Raw genomic sequence first — 17,067 nt, 5'->3', positions numbered from 1 at the left:
GCAAGATGATGGAGCAGATCCTCCTGGAAACTATGCTCAGGCACATGGACAATAAGGAGGTGACTGGTGACAGCCAACATGGCTTCACTAAGGGCAAATCATGCCTGACAAATTTGGTGGCCTTCTATGATGAGGGTACAGCATTGATGGACAAGGGAAGAGAGACAGATGTCATCTACCTAGACTTGTGCAAGGGCAGTCTGTACTAGTCTGTACTACTACACTCGAGTGCACTCTCAGCAAGTTTGCTGATGACACCAAGCTGTGTGGGTGGTCAACACACTGAAGGGAAGGGTTGCCATCCAGAGGGACCTGGACAGGCTGGAGAGGTGGGCCCGTGCAAACCGCATGAAGTTCCACAAGGGTAAGTGCAAGGTCCTGCACGTGGGTCAGCGCAATCCCAATCCCAACTACAGGCTGGGTGAGGAATGGATTGAGAGCAGCCCTGAGGAGAAGGACCTGGGGGTGTTGGGGGGCAACAACCTCAACATGAGCTGACAATTGGCATTAGCAGCCCAGAAAGCCAACCGTGTCTGGGCTGCATCCCCAGCAGCGTGACCAGCAGGTGGGAGGAAGGGATTCTGCCCCTCTGCTCCGCTCTGGTGAGACCCCCCTGCAGTGCTGCGTCCAGCTCTGGACATGGAGCTGTTGGAGTGAGTCCAGAGGAGGGCCACAAAGAAAATCCGAAGGCTGGAGCACCTCTCCTAGGTGCTAAGAGGGTCTGAGAGAGTTGGGGTTGTTCAGCCTGGAGAAGAGAAGGCTCCAGGGAGACCTCAGACACCCTCCAGTCCCTAAAGGGGCTACAGGAAAGGTAGAGAGGGAATGCTTACACAAGAGTGACAGGGCAAGGGGGAATGGGTTTAAACTAAAAGAAGGTAGATTTAGATTAGATATTAGGAAGAAATCCTTCCCCGTGAGGGTGCTGAGGCCCTGGCACAGGTTGCCCAGAGAAGCTGTGGCTGCCCCTGGCTCCCTGGCAGTGTTCAAGGCCAGGTTGGATGGGGCTTTGGGCAACCTGGGCTACTGGAGGGTGTCCCTGCCCATGGCAGGGGGACTTGGAAATAGATGGGCTTTGAGGTCCCTTCCAGCACACACCAGTCTGTGATACTATGGTTCTATGATACATATAATATATTGCAATATATACAATATATTGTATATATAAATATATTCTATCATCTATTATTGGAGGCTCATTGACAAATGATGCCGTGGAGGTCTCCTGATGATAGAGGGTGACAGCTCCCACATCACCACCTCCATGCCCTGCCAAAGCCTTCGTTGACCCCCGGCATAAAGATTAAAGTTTCATGTGGCTCTGGAATTGAACCCTGGCACACACTGCCCCGGGGACATGGGGCTGGGGACAGGGTGGTGGCTGTGCCTTGGGCCACCTTCAGGGCAAGAGGTGTTTTGGCACCAAGCGCCGTTTTGACACCAGCCCAGTAGCCAGCAGCTATGGGTCCATCGTGGGGGGACCCAAGGGGTTCATTGGTGAAATGCCACACCAGGCTGGATTTGTCCCCCTGGGACTGGCCCCACGGTGCTGGGACGGGACGGGTTCAATGCCACGGTGGGGCCAGTCGGTGTGGTCCGGGCACATTCCTGGGCACGGGCGGAGGCATATGCAGGTGCCAAGAGCCACTGCAGTGCTCAGCAAGGCAGGCTGAAGTCCTGACCTGCGGCCACGGTTGGAGCAGCAGCTGCTTGGGGACCACGGTGGAGTGAGGGGACCTCGGAGGTGTCCCCAAGGTGAGGGAGCTGGGCACAGCACGAGTGCCAGGGCTGGCACGGTGCCCAAGGCCGTGGCTTGGGTTTTGGCAGGGCGACGTGGCAGCACAACCATTTGGGGACAGAGAGGTCCCCCAGGTGGGGCTGGGCACGGACCCGTGTCCTCAGCTATCTGGACATCATGCTTTCTCCTTGCAGATGAACCTCCTCACCCAGGTAACGGGGGACCCGATGGGGAGGGGACCCACACCCAGGCGGTTCCCCCCCTCTGCCATGGCACCCAGCGCCGAGAGACCCCATGGCTGGGACCTGCCTGTTGCCGAGTCTGGGAGTGCAGGGGTGACGGGGTCCTGGGAGGATGTTGTGGTTTTTTTATGGGTGGGTGTGAGCAGGGGATGGGTGCCAGCAGGGTCCCAGGCTCGCTCTATCCCCTCTCCCTACAGGTGAGCACCCTGGGGCAGACCCTGCAAGCCCGGGACAGGCCGTTCCTCCAGCCCCGGCACTGGCTGGGCTCCTGGGTGCGACAGGTTTGGGGGTGCTGGCACAGGGACCCCGGCCAGGGGCTCGGGCAGGGGGATGGCAGCAGTCCGGGCAGGGGCTGAGCCATGACACTGGTGCCCTCGGTCCCATCTCCCTGATGCCACCAGTGCTGACGCCGGGTCTTTGTCCCTCCAGGTGAGCAGCTCCAGGCAGGTAAGTGCCAGCACCCCACACCCCCCGTCTCAGCCCTGGCACAGCAGGGCCAAATCCGGCACGCCCTGCCTTTTCCTCAGCACCCATGGGTGCTCAGCACCTAGAGGAGATGGCCCCTTCTCGGAGGGTTTCCCCAACCATGGAGACCCAAGCTGTGCCCAAGCCACTGGGGATGGGGGATGAGCCAGTGGGTCAGCGATGCTGCCGCTGTCCCCAGGGCACCGGTGGCCCTGAAACATGGACGGGTCCCCAGACAGTGGCCGGGGTGGCGAGCACAGCAGCGTTCTTCCTCTGCGAGGAGCTGCTTGGCCAGAACTTCGACATGGTCCCTGATGGGGTGGCTGAGCCCCAGCCGGGGGACCTCTTCCTCTTCCCGCTGACCTCGGGGGGCCCTGGCTGGTGCGGTGCCCATGTCGGTGTCTACTGTGGTGACGGGGAGATCATCCACCTGGAAGGTGAGCCCCAGGAGGTGGTCACAGCATGGGGACATCCCCCTGGAAGGGAAATGGGGTACAGCATCCCCTCCGCCCTGCAGGCAGCTCCGAGACGTCCCCATCAGGGATCGTGGCCAAGCACAGCAAGAGCCACCTCCTGCGGACGCGGGGCCCAGCAAAAGTGCTGCGGAGGAAGGGAGGGCTGGATGTGGCTGCCCTGCAGCAGCGGATCCGGGCAGCCATGGACCAGGTGGTGGAGTACGACGCTGTCACCTGCAACTGTGTCCACTTTGCCCTCGCCCTGCTGGGACTGGGCCAGCTCGCCACCATCACAGTGGGTGCCACCATCCCAGGGGACCCCAACACTCGCTCTGACCAGGCATCACCACGGCCCGTCTTCTCTCCCAGGTGTCCCCAGCGCTGCAGTGATGGAGGCGACGATGCGCCCGTGGGACACGCGGGGCCGGAACATCCTTCCCCAGGGGACCGGCCTTGCGCCAACAGCTTTGCTCTCCCTCTTGCACAACAGTAAATGTTTGCACAGAGCACCTGTGCCGACCCGGTGTGATTTTTTTCGGTTTCACTTTTGCTTCCGCTTTCCCAGAAGCTGCCGGTCAGCCCCCCCTTGCTGCCTCCCTCGAAGGCAGTGGCCCCTCTTTTCTGCCTCTGGCCTCCTCAGGCAAAGAAAAGCCTCTTTCGTTGCCAGCATTTGATTTTGAGCATCAAAATAAAGAAGTCCCTGGGCTGCTGGGGGGAAAACTGGCCAAACGGCTGGACTAGGGCCAGCTGGAGGCCACTCACCAGTGACGTACCCCCATGGGTCAATACTGGGTCCAGTCCTGGTCAACATCTTCGTTACTGGTCCAGTTGCCAGGGCAGAGCGTAGCCTCAGCGAGTTTGCTGAGGTACCAAGCCGGGAGGGGTGGCTGATGCTCCAGAGGGTCATGCTGGCAGCCCGAGGGACCTGGACAAGCTGGAGAAATGGGCCAACAGGAACCTCATGAAGTCCCCAAGAAGGGGAAGGTGCAAAGTCCTGCCCCTGGGGAGGAACAAGCCCAGGCACCAGGACACGCTGGGGGCAGTGGGGTGACCAGCTGGAAAGCAGCTTGGCAGAAAAGGCCCTGGGGGTTCTGGGGGACACCAGGTTCACCATGAACCATCAATGTGCTCTTGGGGCACAGCGAAGGCCAACAGCATCCTGGGCTGCATTAGGAGGAACGTTGCCAGAAGGTCAAGGGTGGTGATTTTTGCCCTCTGCTCAGCACTGGCGAGGCCACCCCTGGAATGCTGGGTCCTGTGCTGGGCTCTCCAGTCCAAGAGAGACATGGGCTTACTGGAGAGAGACCAACGAAGGCCATCAAAGGTCTAGAGCGTCTCATGTATGAAGAGAAGCTGGGAGAGCTGGGGTTAATCAACCCAGAGAAGAAAAGGCTCAGGGAGATCTTATCAGCATGTATCAACACCTGATGGGGGCAGTAAAGGAGATGGAGCCAGGGTGTGTTCTTGGTGGTGCCCAGTGCCAGGACCAGAGGCAATGGGCATGGATGGAAACACAGGAGGTTCCCTCTGAATTTCAGAAAAGAGTTTTTCGCTGTGGGGGTGACCACCCCCTGGCACAGGTCACCCAGGGATGTTCTGGAGCCTCCATCCCTGGTGGTATTCAAAAGTCGTCTGGACATGGTCCTGGGCAAGGAGCTCTAGGTTGAGGTTGGACCAGATGACCTCCAGAAGTGCCTCCAACCTCAACTGTTCCATGATCCTTTGAAAATATTCCTCCATGAGGATTATTTAGAGCCGCTTCGGGTCCCTCACTGGGCTTTCTTTCAGGGACTCTCGCAGTTCCCACACTCATGTGAGAGTTTCTGGGAGGCTTCGCTCCCACCAGAGGGGAAGTTTGATTCCCCAGCAAGCAGAAAACATCCCCGTGGCTTCTAAGGGGAAGGGAGCAAAACCAAGGCGGCGGGTGCCTGATGAGGCTGGGGCTGGAGGAAGGTCTCTTGGAGGCTGGTGGGAGGTCATTGCATGACACTCCCCTCGATGGGCCAAGGTCAACTGTATCAGGTTTAACAGGCCAAGTGCCAGGTCCTGCACTTGGGTCACAACAACCCCAGACATTGCCACAGGCTTGGCGGAAGAGTGACTGGAAAGCTGCTCGGCGGAAAAGGCCGCGGGGTGCTGGCTGACAGCCGACTGAACGTGAGCCAGCAGTGTGCCCAGGTGGCCAAGCAGGCCAACAGCGTCCTGGCTTGTATCAGGCATAGTGTGGCCAGCAGGACCAGGGCAGTGACTGTCTCCCTTGAGGCTGCACCTCGAGTGCTGTGTTCAGTTTTAGGCCCCTCAGTACAAGAAGGACATTGAGGTGTCCCGAGAAGAGCAACCAAGTGGTGAAGGGTCTGGAGCACAAGTCTGATGCGGAGCAGCTGAAGGAGCTGGGGTTCCTGGAGAAGAGCCTGGAGAAGAGGAGTCTGAGGGGAGACCTGATCGCTCTCTACAACTACCTGAAAGGAGGTTGCAGTGAGGTGGGGGTCGGCCTCTTCTCCCAAGTGACTGGCGATAGGACCAAAGGAAATGGCCTCAAGTTGCGCTAGGGCAGGTTTAGATTGGATATTGGGAAATATGTCTTCACCGAAAGAGTGGTCAGGCATTGGAACAGGCTGCCCAGAGAGGTGGTGGAGACACCGTCCCTGGAGGTGTTCAAAAAAGGTGTAGACATGGCACTTCGGGACATGGTTTACTAGGCATGGTGGTGTTGAGCTGACGGCAGGACTTGATGATCTTAGAAGTCTTTTCCAAGTTTAATGATTCTATGATTCTATGACTGTGGTGTCTGGGAAGGGCAGAGTCCCTGGGAGGGCCGGGGAGTGCCCAAAGACGACTGGTGTCTCCAGAAGGTTTGGGGTCTCTGGGAGGGTTTTGGGGTCCCCAGGAAGGCTGTGGTGTCTCCAGGAGGGCTGGAGTCCCCAAACATGACCGGGGTCTCTACGAGAGCTGCAGGGTCCCTAAGGAGGTCTGAGACCCAAGCAGGGACGGGATCCCCAGGAGGGCTGTGGGGTCCCTGGAAGGGAGGGGTCCCCAGGAGGCATGGGGTTCCCAGGGGGCTGGGGTCCCTGGGAGGGTTGTGGGGTCCTGAGAAGGGCTGTGTCCTCAGGAGGGATGGGGTTCCCATGAAGGCTGTTGGGGTGCCCAGGAGGTTTTGGATCCTCAGAGAGGGCTGGTGTCTCCAGAAGGGCTATGGTCCCCAGAAAGGACTGGGGACCTCAGGAGGGCTGGGGCGTCTAGGAGGTTGCAGGGTCCCTGGGAGGCTTGGGAATCCCCAGGAGGGCAGCGCTGGTGGGGGACCCATCCACATGGGGTGGGAATCCACATGGCAGGGCAGGGGGTCGGGGCACCATGTCCCCCTTTTGGGGCTACCTGCAGGTGACCCACCCCGCCGTTGCAGAGGAGCAGCCACACTGTGTGAGGGGTGGGGACCGTTGCATCCCCCTGAGGATGATCCCTCCGCTGAACCACAGAGGAGCCTCAGCATCGCCCACGCACCCCAGCGCAGCATCACAGGGAAGGTGGGGTGAGTGTGGGTGAGTGTGTGTGTCCCTGCTTTCTACTTATTTGCAGCATGCTAATTAAAAGCTGTAAAAAAATTGACCACGTGAAATGCGTCTGTTTACCCCGCTGCCTCACTCCTGTGTGCGGGGTGAGAGAGCTGCCCGCTGGAGCCAAGCTCTGCCCTCCCTCAGACACAAACAGGGACAGCCACCAGACAAAACCCGAGGCCAAGGGGACCCTGGACCCTCCCCCTGCCCGGCAGAAGGCAGTCGCTTAAAAGGAAGGAGGGAGCGGAGGCAGGTCCACGCTGGGCGTGGCAGGCGAACCTTCTCCTCCCCACCCGCCTCGCCTTCCCAAGTGGCTCAGTACAAGAGCTACGAGGCTCTGGCTGTGGAAGGCCCCTCAAAGGAGGACATTGAATAAGGGAAACTAATTAGCGTAGAACAATTTTAAAACAGAATATGTAAGTTGGCAACACTTGAATCAGGCCCTGCAAACTCAGGCTTCGCCTGTCTCGTGCTCCAGTACGAAAGGAAACAATTAATAAAATAGTTGGTCTGTAGAAACAGGATAAGAGAAGCCGTAAATTAGGGAACAGTCCCTGGGTATGAACTAGAAAAAGACACAAAGTTTGCGGCACCCTGATAAAGGGGGCCCAATATGCCAACAAGCCTGGGACCATCTGGGCAGGATGGATAACAAGGTTGCTGAGCTTGCAAAATGGAGATAACAAAGAAGAGGTCACCCAACTGTGTACAGTGAAGAAGAGGAGAAAGAGGAAGATGACGACCACCCAAGGAAGAAACTGCACAGGCGTATCAGGACATTAGCATATATTCATGAGTTCCCGGGATAATAATGAATATGTATTAGATTTATCGGAAACCTAATGAATATGTAACTCTTTTGTAATATAAATCACATATGATTTGTTTCTCATCGAGACGCACGGTCGCAGAAATATCCCCTTGCAACTCCCAGTGCTGCAATAAGGGATACCTGCTTCATACTCACGTTGGCTATTGAGTGAATTTTTTTGATTCAACATGGACGACAGTTGAGCTACACCAGAGGTAGCACCTAGGCCCAAAAGGCCCACACCCCCTGCTGTGACCACCCCCACAAAGAAGAAAGGGTGGGTTATAGTTGCAGGGACTCCCTTCGGAGGGGCACAGACGGCCTGACATGCAGGGCAGGCCCTCCTCTCAGAGACGTCTGCTGCCTCCCCGGGGCCCATGTTAAGGACATGACGAGGAAACTCCCCGGCCTGGTACGGCCCTCTGACTACTGCCCACTGCTGCTCCTCCACGTGGGTGGGGACAAAGCCATGACATGTAATGCAAAAGCAGTCGAAAGGGACTTCAGGCTCTTGGGATGGTCACTGAGGGGGATCTGGAGAGCAGGTAGTATTTTCCTCCCTCCTTCCAGTTGCGGGCAGTGATGTTGGGAGCAAGAGGCGGACACAGTCCATAAACGCATGGCTTTGTGGCTGAGGTCACTGCCACGCCTTTGGGGTATTTGACCATGGGATGGCCTACGCGGCACCAGGCTTGATGAACTCTGATGGGACTCACCTCTCAAAGGGGAAAAAGGGCCTTTGCCCAGGAGATAGCGGGGCTCATTGACAGAGCTTTAAACTAGGCTTGAAGGGGGAGAGGGAAAACATCAGACTTGCCTGCGACAAGTTGTGGGACGACGTACCCAGGTCAGAGGGATGGGGTGCTGGCGAGAGCCCTCAGCCCATTGCTCAGAGATGTGCTGCTACCTCTGGTGTAGCTCGACTGTCGTCCATGTTCTTTGAGGGGCCTTCCACAGCCAGAGCCTCGTAGCTCTTGTACTGAGACATTTGGGAAGGCGAGGCGGGTGAGGAGGAGAAGGTTCGCCTGCCACGCCCAGCGTGGACCTGCCTCCGCTCCCTCCTTCCTTTTAAGCGACTGCCTTCTGCCGGGCAGGGGGAGGGTCCAGGGTCCCCTTGGCCTCGGGTTTTGTCTGGTGGCTGTCCCTGTTTGTGTCTGAGGGAGGGCAGAGCTTGGCTCCAGCAGGCAGCTCTCTCACACGGGAGTGAGGCAGTGGGGGAAAACAGACACATCTCATGTGGAAAGTTTTATTTACAGCTTTTAATTAGCGCACTGCAATTGAGTACTGGCAAGCAGAAAGCAAATGCACATGCGCATGCACACACACCCTCCCCACACCTTCGCTGTGACGATGTGTTGGGGTGCGTGGGGCAATGCTGAGGGTCCTCTGTGGGACGGTGGAGGGATCATCCTCAGGGGGATGCAACGGTCCCCACCCCTCACACAGTGTGGCTGCTCGTCTGCAACAGCAGGATGGGTGGGCTGCAGGTGGCCCCGAAAGGGGGACATGGTCCCCCGACCCCCTGCCCTGCCCTTCCTGCCCCATGCAGATGGGTCCCCTGCCAGCACTGCCCTCTTGGGGACCCCCACACCTCTTGGGGACCCTGCACCCTCCCAGAAACCCCAGCCCTCTTGAGGTCCCCAATCCCTTTTGGGGACTGTCGACCTTCTAGAGACACCAGCCCCCTCTGGGGACCCCAACCCTCCTGGGGACCCCATCCATCCCAGAACCTGCAGCCCTCCTGGGGACCCCAGCCCTCCTCAGGACCCCAACCCTCCTGCGCACCCCAACAGCCCTCCTGGGAACCCCATCCCTCCTGGGGACACAGCCCTGCTCAGGACCGCACAGCCCTCCCAGGGACCCCAGCCCCCTTTGGAACCCCATCCCTCATGGGGACCCCTCCCTCCCAGGGACCCCACAGCCCTCCTGGGGATCCCAGCCCTGCTTGGCTCTCAGAACTCCTCCAGGCTCACCAGTGGCATGTAGAATTCTGCCATGTCCAGGAGGTAGAGGGCAAAGTGGATGCAGTTGTTTGTGTACAAGTCATAGTTGGCTTCACTGTTCATCACCTTCCTGACTTTACAACAGAAGTCATTGACGTCGATCCCACCTTTTTTCCGCAGAACCTGGCATTTCCCCCTCTCCTTCATGGCTTCGAAGCCTTCCTTGCTGATCCGACCCCTATTCCAGAAAAGGGCCGTGCCTGGAAAACAAGAGCCACCCATTGCCCTGCCCCAGCCACCGCACTGCCGGCTGCATTTTGGCCACCACCACATCCCAAACAGGATCAGGGGGTCAGGCGCTTACCCTGGAAGTGGATGACCTCTCCGTCCCCACAGTAGATGGCTGCATGTTTGAAGATGTTGCTGATGATGGCAGGCACATTGAGATAGGGGACAAGCATGATATCTCCAGGCTGCAGATTGCTCTCTGACACCTCCTCAAAGAACTCCTTGTCCCCAGACAGCACAAACTTGATCATCTTATAATCCCTCTGCCAACCACAGCAGGGAGGGAAGGTGAGGAGGCGGCACAGCCACCCCCATCACCCCCTAAATGTCCCCCGAGCCCCCCACGCTGTGGGCAAAGATCTCGCCAATCTCCTACTTACAACAAGGGTGAACATCTGCAAGGAGAAAGAAACAGAAACGGAGTGTCAGCGCCGTGCTCGTGCTGTCCTGGGGATCGCAGCCCTGCTTAAGTCTCAGACCTCCTTAGGGACCCCGTAGATCCCCTGGAGACCACGGTCATGTTTGGGGACTCCAGCCCTCCTGGAGACCCCACAGCCTTCCTGGGGACTCTGAAGCCTCCCAGAGACCCCAAAGCTCCTGCAGACACCAGTCTTCTTTGGGGAATCCCCAGCCCTCCCAGGGACCCTCCCCTTCCCAGACTCCACACTCCTTCCGGGGACCCTGCACGGAAGGGATGACACTGGGGATACTCACGTCCCTACTGCTGCTGCTGTCATCTTCATTTTGGACTTCCACCTGCAAGAGAAAGCTGTCCATGTGCAGGGGACTTGGCTGTCCCCACAGCTGTCTCCCCTGCTGTCCCCACCACCCACGGGCCAGCCCACGGGGGAATCGGGTCTGGATGCAAAGGCAGGGCTGGCTGTGGGTGCAGGACCTGTCCCACCACACCCGTGACACCCAGCTCCAGGCTCACCAGTTTCATGTAGAATTCCGCCATGTCCAGGAGGTAGAGGGCGAAGTGGATGCAGTTGTTTCTGCACAAGTTATAACTGACTTCGCTTTTCATCGCCTCCCTGACTTTACGATGGAAGTCATCGAGGTTGATCCCACCTTTTTTCCGTAGAATCCGGCATTTCCCCCTCTCCTTTTTCATGGCTTCAAAGCCTTCCTTGCTGATCCGACCTGTACTCCAGAAACGGCTCATGCCTGGAAAATGAGAGCCACCCATTGCCCTGGCCCAGCCACCGCACTGCTGTCGGCATTTTGGCCACCACCACATCCCAAACGGGAGCAGGGGGTCAGGTGCTTACCCTGGAAATGTATGACTTCTCCGTCCCCAAAGTAGATGGCTGCATGTTGGAAGATGTTGCTGTTGACACCAGTTGTCCTTAGAAAGGGGAAGAGCAACATGTCCCCAGGCTGCAAATTCTGCTCTGACACCTCCTCGAAGAACTCCTTGGAGCCAGACAGCACAAACTTGATCATCTTTTAATCCCTCTGCCAACGACGCCAGGGAGGGAAGGTGAGGAGACGGCACAACCAGCCCCATCACACCCCCAGTGCCCCCCGAGCCCCCCACGCTGCTGGCGAAGCTCTCGCCAATCTCCTACTTACAACGCTGCTCGACATCTGCAAGGAGAGAGGAACAGAAACGGGGTGTCAGCGCCATGCTCGTGCCGTCCTGCCCACACAGAGAGGGCAGTGTCCCACCCTGCCATCACACCCTGCCCGTGATGGCTCCTGCCAGGCACAAGGGCTTGGCTCAGGCAAAAGTCACTCGTCCTTCCCAGCTTCTTTGAGCTGGAGGCGTCCCGGGACAAGTCCCTTTCATCCTCCCCCTCCCTGTCACACTGCAACAGCGATGCAAACAGCTGCCTGCAACGGGGTGTGAAGATGGGAGCATCCTTACCGCGCTACCGCTCCAGTTATTGATTTTTTTCTCTGGGCCGGATCCGGGGACAGAACCGGGCTGCTGCAGGGAGAAAAGACGGCCACTGCCTTTGAGGGAGGCAGGAATGGGAGGTCTGTCCGGCAGCTTCTGGGAAAGGGAAATCAAAAGTAAAAGCAGCAGAAGTCATAACAGGTCAGCACAGGCTCTCCATGCAAACATTTACTGTTGGGCAAGAGGGAGAGCAAAACCGTCGGTTCAAGGTCAGACCACCAGGAAAGGATGTTCCGGCCCCGCATGTCCCGCAGGCACATCACTGCCTCCATCACTGCAGCGCTGGGGACACCTGGGAGAAAAGACAGGATGTGCTGATGCTTGGTTGAGCGGGCATCGGGGTCCCCTGGGGTGGTGGCACCCACCCTGCTGTGCTCACCACCCTGGGCACTGTCTGGGGACCCGTCCATGTTTCAGGGCCACCGGTGCCCTGGGGACAGCGGCAGCATCGCTGACCCACTGGCTCATCCCCCATCCCCAGTGGCTTGGGCACAGCTTGGGTCTCCATGGTTGGGGAAACCCTCCGAGAAGGGGCCATCTCCTCTAGGTGCTGAGCACCCATGGGTGCTGAGGAAAAGGCAGGGCGTGCCGGATTTGGCCCTGCTGTGCCAGGGCTGAGACGGGGGGTGTGGGGTGCTGGCACTTTACCTGCCTGGAGCTGCTCACCTGGAGGGACAAAGACCCGGCGTCAGCACCGGTGGCATCAGGGAGATGGGACCGAGGGCACCAGTGTCATGGCTCAGCCCCTGCCCGGACTGCTGCCATCCCCCGCCCGAGCCCCAGGCCGGGGTCCCCGTGCCAGCACCCCCAAACCTGTCGCACCCAGGAGCCCAGCCAGTGCTGGGGCTGGAGGAACGGCCTGTCCCGGGCTTGCAGGGTCTGCCCCAGGGTGCTCACGTGTGGGGAGAGGGGATAGAGCGAGCCTGGGACCCTGCTGGCACCCATCCTCTGCTGGCACCCAAGTGGAAGGTGCAAAGTCCTGCCCCTGGGGAGGAACAAGCCCAGGCACCAGGACACGCTGGGGGCAGTGGGGTGACCAGCTGGAAAGCAGTTTGGCAGAAAAGGCCCTGGGGGTTCTGGGGGATACCAGGTTCACCATGAACCATCAATGTCCCCAGGAGGGTTGGGATCCACAGAGGGGGCTGGTGTTTCCAGAAGGGCTACGGTCCCCAAAAAAGACTGGGGACCTCAGGAGGGCTGGGGTGTCTAGGAGGGTGCAGGGTCCCCAAGAGGCTTGGGGATCCCCAAGAGGGCAGTGCTGGCAGAGGACCCATCCGCATGGGGTGGGAAGGGCAGGGCAGGTGGTCGGGGCACCATGTCCCCCTTTTGGGGCTACCTGCAGGTGACCCACCCCGCCGTTGCAGAGGAGCAGCCACATTGTGTGAGGGGTGGGGACCGTTGCATCCCCCTGAGGATGATCCCTCCACCGACCCACAGAGCAGCTTGGATGTACGCACCCCAATGCGTAATCACAAGGAAGTTATATATTCTGTTTTAAAATTGTTCTACACTAATTAGTTTCACTTGTTCAATGTCCTCCTTTGAGGGGCCTTCCACAGCCAGAGCCTCGTAGCTCTTGTACTGAGGCATTTGGGAAGGCGAGGCGGGTGAGGAGGAGAAGGTTCGCCTGCCACGCCCAGCGTGGACCTGCCTCCGCTCCCTCCTTCCTTTTAAGCGACTGCCTTCTGCCAGGCAGGGGGAGGGTCCAGGGTCCCCTTGGCCTCGGGTTTTGTCTGGTGGCTGTCCCTGTTTGTGTCTGAGGGAGGGCAGAGCTTGGCTCCAGCGGGCAGCTCTCTCACCCCGCACACAGGAGTGAGGCAGCGGGGTAAACAGACGCATTTCACGTGGTCAATTTTTTTACAGCTTTTAATTAGCATGCTGCAAATAAGTAGAAAGCAGGGACACACACACTCACCCACACTCACCCCACCTTCCCTGTGATGCTGCGCTGGGGTGCGTGGGCGATGCTGAGGCTCCTCTGTGGTTCAGCGGAGGGATCATCCTCAGGGGGATGCAACGGTCCCCACCCCTCACACAGTGTGGCTGCTCCTCTGCAACGGCGGGGTGGGTCACCTGCAGGTAGCCCCAAAAGGGGGACATGGTGCCCCGACCCCCTGCCCTGCCATGTGGATTCCCACCCCATGTGGATGGGTCCCCCACCAGCGCTGCCCTCCTGGGGATTCCCAAGCCTCCCAGGGACCCTGCAACCTCCTAGACGCCCCAGCCCTCCTGAGGTCCCCAGTCCTTTCTGGGGACCATAGCCCTTCTGGAGACACCAGCCCTCTCTGAGGATCCAAAACCTCCTGGGCACCCCAACAGCCTTCATGGGAACCCCATCCCTCCTGAGGACACAGCCCTTCTCAGGACCCCACAACCCTCCCAGGGACCCCAGCCCCCTGGGAACCCCATGCCTCCTGGGGACCCCTCCCTTCCAGGGACCCCACAGCCCTCCTGGGGATCCCGTCCCTGCTTGGGTCTCAGACCTCCTTAGGGACCCTGCAGCTCTCGTAGAGACCCCGGTCATGTTTGGGGACTCCAGCCCTCCTGGAGACACCACAGCCTTCCTGGGGACCCCAAAACCCTCCCAGAGACCCCAAACCTTCTGGAGACACCAGTCGTCTTTGGGCACTCCCCGGCCCTCCCAGGGACTCTGCCCTTCCCAGACACCACAGTCATAGAATCATAGAATCATTAAACTTGGAAAAGACTTCTAAGATCATCAAGTCCTGCCGTCAGCTCAACACCACCATGCCTAGTAAACCATGTCCCGAAGTGCCATGTCTACACCTTTTTTGAACACCTCCAGGGACGGTGTCTCCACCACCTCTCTGGGCAGCCTGTTCCAATGCCTGACCACTCTTTCGGTGAAGACATATTTCCCAATATCCAATCTAAACCTGCCCTAGCGCAACTTGAGGCCATTTCCTTTGGTCCTATCGCCAGTCACTTGGGAGAAGAGGCCGACCCCCACCTCACTGCAACCTCCTTTCAGGTAGTTGTAGAGAGCGATCAGGTCTCCCCTCAGACTCCTCTTCTCCAGGCTCTTCTCCAGGAACCCCAGCTCCTTCAGCTGCTCCGCATCAGACTTGTGCTCCAGACCCTTCACCACTTGGTTGCTCTTCTCGGGACACCTCAATGTCCTTCTTGTACTGAGGGGCCTAAAACTGAACACAGCACTCGAGGTGCAGCCTCGAGGGAGACAGTCACTGCCCTGGTCCTGCTGGCCACACTATGCCTGATACAAGCCAGGACGCTGTTGGCCTGCTTGGCCACCTGGGCACACTGCTGGCTCACGTTCAGTCGGCTGTCAGCCAGCACCCCGCGGCCTTTTCCGCCGAGCAGCTTTCCAGTCACTCTTCCGCCAAGCCTGTGGCAATGTCTGGGGTTGTTGTGACCCAAGTGCAGGACCTGGCACTTGGCCTGTTAAACCTGATACAGTTGACCTTGGCCCACCGAGGGGAGTGTCATGCAATGACCTCCCACCAGCCTCCAAGAGACCTTCCTCCAGCCCCAGCCTCATCAGGCACCCGCCGCCTTGGTTTTGCTCCCTTCCCCTTAGAAGCCACGGGGATGTTTTCTGCTTGCTGGGGAATCAAACTTCCCCTTTGGTGGGAGCGAAGCCTCCCAGAAACTCTCACATGAGTGTGGGAACTGCGAGAGTCCCTGAAAGAAAGCCCAGTGAGGGACCCGAAGCGGCTCTAAATAATCCTCATGGAGGAATATTTTCAAAGGATCATGGAACAGTTGAGGTTGGAGGCACTTCTGGAGGTCATCTGGTCCAACCTCAACCTAGAGCTCCTTGCCCAGGACCATGTCCAGACGACTTTTGAATACCACCAGGGATGGAGGCTCCAGAACATCCCTGGGTGACCTGTGCCAGGGGGTGGTCACCCCCACAGCGAAAAACTCTTTTCTGAAATTCAGAGGGAACCTCCTGTGTTTCCATCCATGCCCATTGCCTCTGGTCCTGGCACTGGGCACCACCAAGAACACACCCTGGCTCCATCTCCTTTACTCCCCCCATCAGGTGTTGATACATGCTGATAAGATCTCCCTGAGCCTTTTCTTCTCTGGGTTGAATAACCCCAGCTCTCCCAGCTTCTCTTCATACATGAGACGCTCTAGACCTTTGATGGCCTTCGTTGGTCTCTCTCCAGAATGTCCATGTCTCTCTTGGACTGGAGAGCCCAGCACAGGACCCAGCATTCCAGGGGTGGCCTTGCCAGTGCTGAGCAGAGGGCAAAAATCACCACCCTTGACCTTCTGGCAACGTTCCTCCTAATGCAGCCCAGGATGCTGTTGGCCTTCGCTGTGCCCCAAGAGCACATTGATGGTTCATGGTGAACCTGGTGTCCCCCAGAACCCCCAGGGCCTTTTCTGCCAAGCTGCTTTCCAGCTGGTCACCCCACTGCCCCCAGCGTGTCCTGGTGCCTGGGCTTGTTCCTCCCCAGGGGCAGGACTTTGCACCTTCCGGGCAGGACTTTGCACCTTCCACTTGGGTGCCAGCAGGGGATGGGTGCCAGCAGGGTCCCAGGCTCGCTCTATCCCCTGTCCCCACACGTGAGCACCCTGGGGCAGACCCTGCAAGCCCGGGACAGGCCGTTCCTCCAGCCCCGGCACTGGCTGGGCTCCTGGGTGCGACAGGTTTGGGGGTGCTGGCACAGGGACCCCGGCCAGGGGCTCGGGCAGGGGGATGGCAGCAGTCCGGGCAGGGGCTGAGCCATGACACTGGTGCCCTCGGTCCCATCTCCCTGATGCCACCAGTGCTGACGCCGGGTCTTTGTCCCTCCAGGTGAGCAGCTCCAGGCAGGTAAGTGCCAGCACCCCACACCCCCCGTCTCAGCCCTGGCACAGCAGGGCCAAATCCGGCACGCCCTGCCTTTTCCTCAGCACCCATGGGTGCTCAGCACCTAGAGGAGATGGCCCCTTCTTGGAGGGTTTCCCCAACCATGGAGACCCAAGCTGTGCCCAAGCCACTGGGGATGGGGGATGAGCCAGTGGGTCAGCGATGCTGCTGCTGTCCCCAGGGCACTGGTGGCCCTGAAACATGGACGGGTCCCCAGACAGTGGCCGGGGTGGTGAGCACAGCAGGGTGGGTGCCATCACCCCAGGGGACCCCGACGCCCGCTCAACCGAGTGTCAGCACATCCTGTCTTCTCTCCCAGGTGTCCCCAGCGCTGCAGTGATGGAGGCAGTGATGCGGGGCCGGAACATCCTTTCCTGGTCCACCGACACGGCACCGATGGTTTTGCTCTCCCTCTTGCCCAACAGTAAATGTTTGCATGGAGAGCCTGTGCCGACCCGGTTTGATATGTTCTACTTTCACTTTTGATTTCCCTTTCCCAGAAGCTGCTGGTCAGCCCCACCTTGCTGCCTCCCTCAAAGGCAGTGGCCCCTCTTTTCTCCCTGCAGCAGCCCGGTTCTGTCCCCGGATCCGGCCCAGAGAAAACATTATAAAGCAGCAGCAGCAGCAGTAGCGCGGTAAGGATGCTCCCATCTTCACACCCCGTTGCAGGCAGCTGTTTGCGTCGCCGTTGCAGTGTGACAGGGAGGGGGAGGATGAAAGGGACTTGTCCCGGGACGCCTCCAGCTCAAAGAAGCTGGGAAGGACGAGTGACTTTTGCCTGAGCCAAGCCCTTGTGCCTGGCAGGAGCCATCACGGGCAGGGTGTGAT

At 58.9% G+C, this 17,067-nt stretch overlaps 3 protein-coding genes across 6 annotated transcripts in view; 2 read left to right on the top strand and 1 right to left on the bottom strand.

Moving 5' to 3' along the window:
• B2M (beta-2-microglobulin) overlaps window positions 1-5,657 on the top strand; it is a 78,161-nt gene extending 72,504 nt beyond the window's left edge. Inside the window, exon 5 of the transcript XR_012837492.1 lies at window positions 5,623-5,657. The gene's annotated coding sequence lies outside the window, so the exon portion shown is untranslated. The remainder of the gene's footprint in view (window positions 1-5,622) is intronic.
• LOC142603543 (uncharacterized) lies at window positions 1,502-3,406 on the top strand. Of its 4 annotated transcripts, XM_075764853.1 has the most exons (6): window positions 1,502-1,947; window positions 2,175-2,249; window positions 2,407-2,424; window positions 2,678-2,879; window positions 2,960-3,192; window positions 3,267-3,406. In XM_075764853.1, exons 1-6 carry the CDS (start codon window positions 1,930-1,932, stop codon window positions 3,285-3,287), a joined length of 567 nt encoding a protein of 188 aa, XP_075620968.1. In that variant the 5' UTR covers window positions 1,502-1,929; the 3' UTR covers window positions 3,288-3,406. The 4 variants fall into 4 exon arrangements, with proteins under 4 accessions (XP_075620968.1, XP_075620969.1, XP_075620967.1 ...); XM_075764854.1 differs by lacking the exon at window positions 2,175-2,249; XM_075764852.1 differs by lacking the exon at window positions 2,175-2,249 and having other exon boundaries at window positions 1,502-1,752; window positions 2,407-2,879.
• A 2,940-nt stretch (window positions 5,658-8,597) lies between the features above and the next one.
• Window positions 8,598-10,964, bottom strand: LOC142603542 (uncharacterized). Its single transcript, XM_075764845.1, has 6 exons — window positions 10,762-10,964; window positions 10,425-10,657; window positions 10,190-10,246; window positions 9,567-9,753; window positions 9,233-9,462; window positions 8,598-8,718 (listed from the first exon to the last, which is right to left on the bottom strand). Exons 1-6 carry the CDS (start codon window positions 10,934-10,936, stop codon window positions 8,698-8,700), a joined length of 903 nt encoding a protein of 300 aa, XP_075620960.1. The 5' UTR covers window positions 10,937-10,964; the 3' UTR covers window positions 8,598-8,697.
• Window positions 10,965-17,067: the final 6,103 nt, after the last annotated feature.

The sequence above is a fragment of the Balearica regulorum genome, chromosome 12 (assembly GCF_011004875.1).
Source record: "Balearica regulorum gibbericeps isolate bBalReg1 chromosome 12, bBalReg1.pri, whole genome shotgun sequence".
NCBI classification, from domain to species: Eukaryota; Metazoa; Chordata; class Aves; order Gruiformes; family Gruidae; genus Balearica; species Balearica regulorum.
This window is presented reverse-complemented; position numbering and strand designations above follow the sequence as displayed.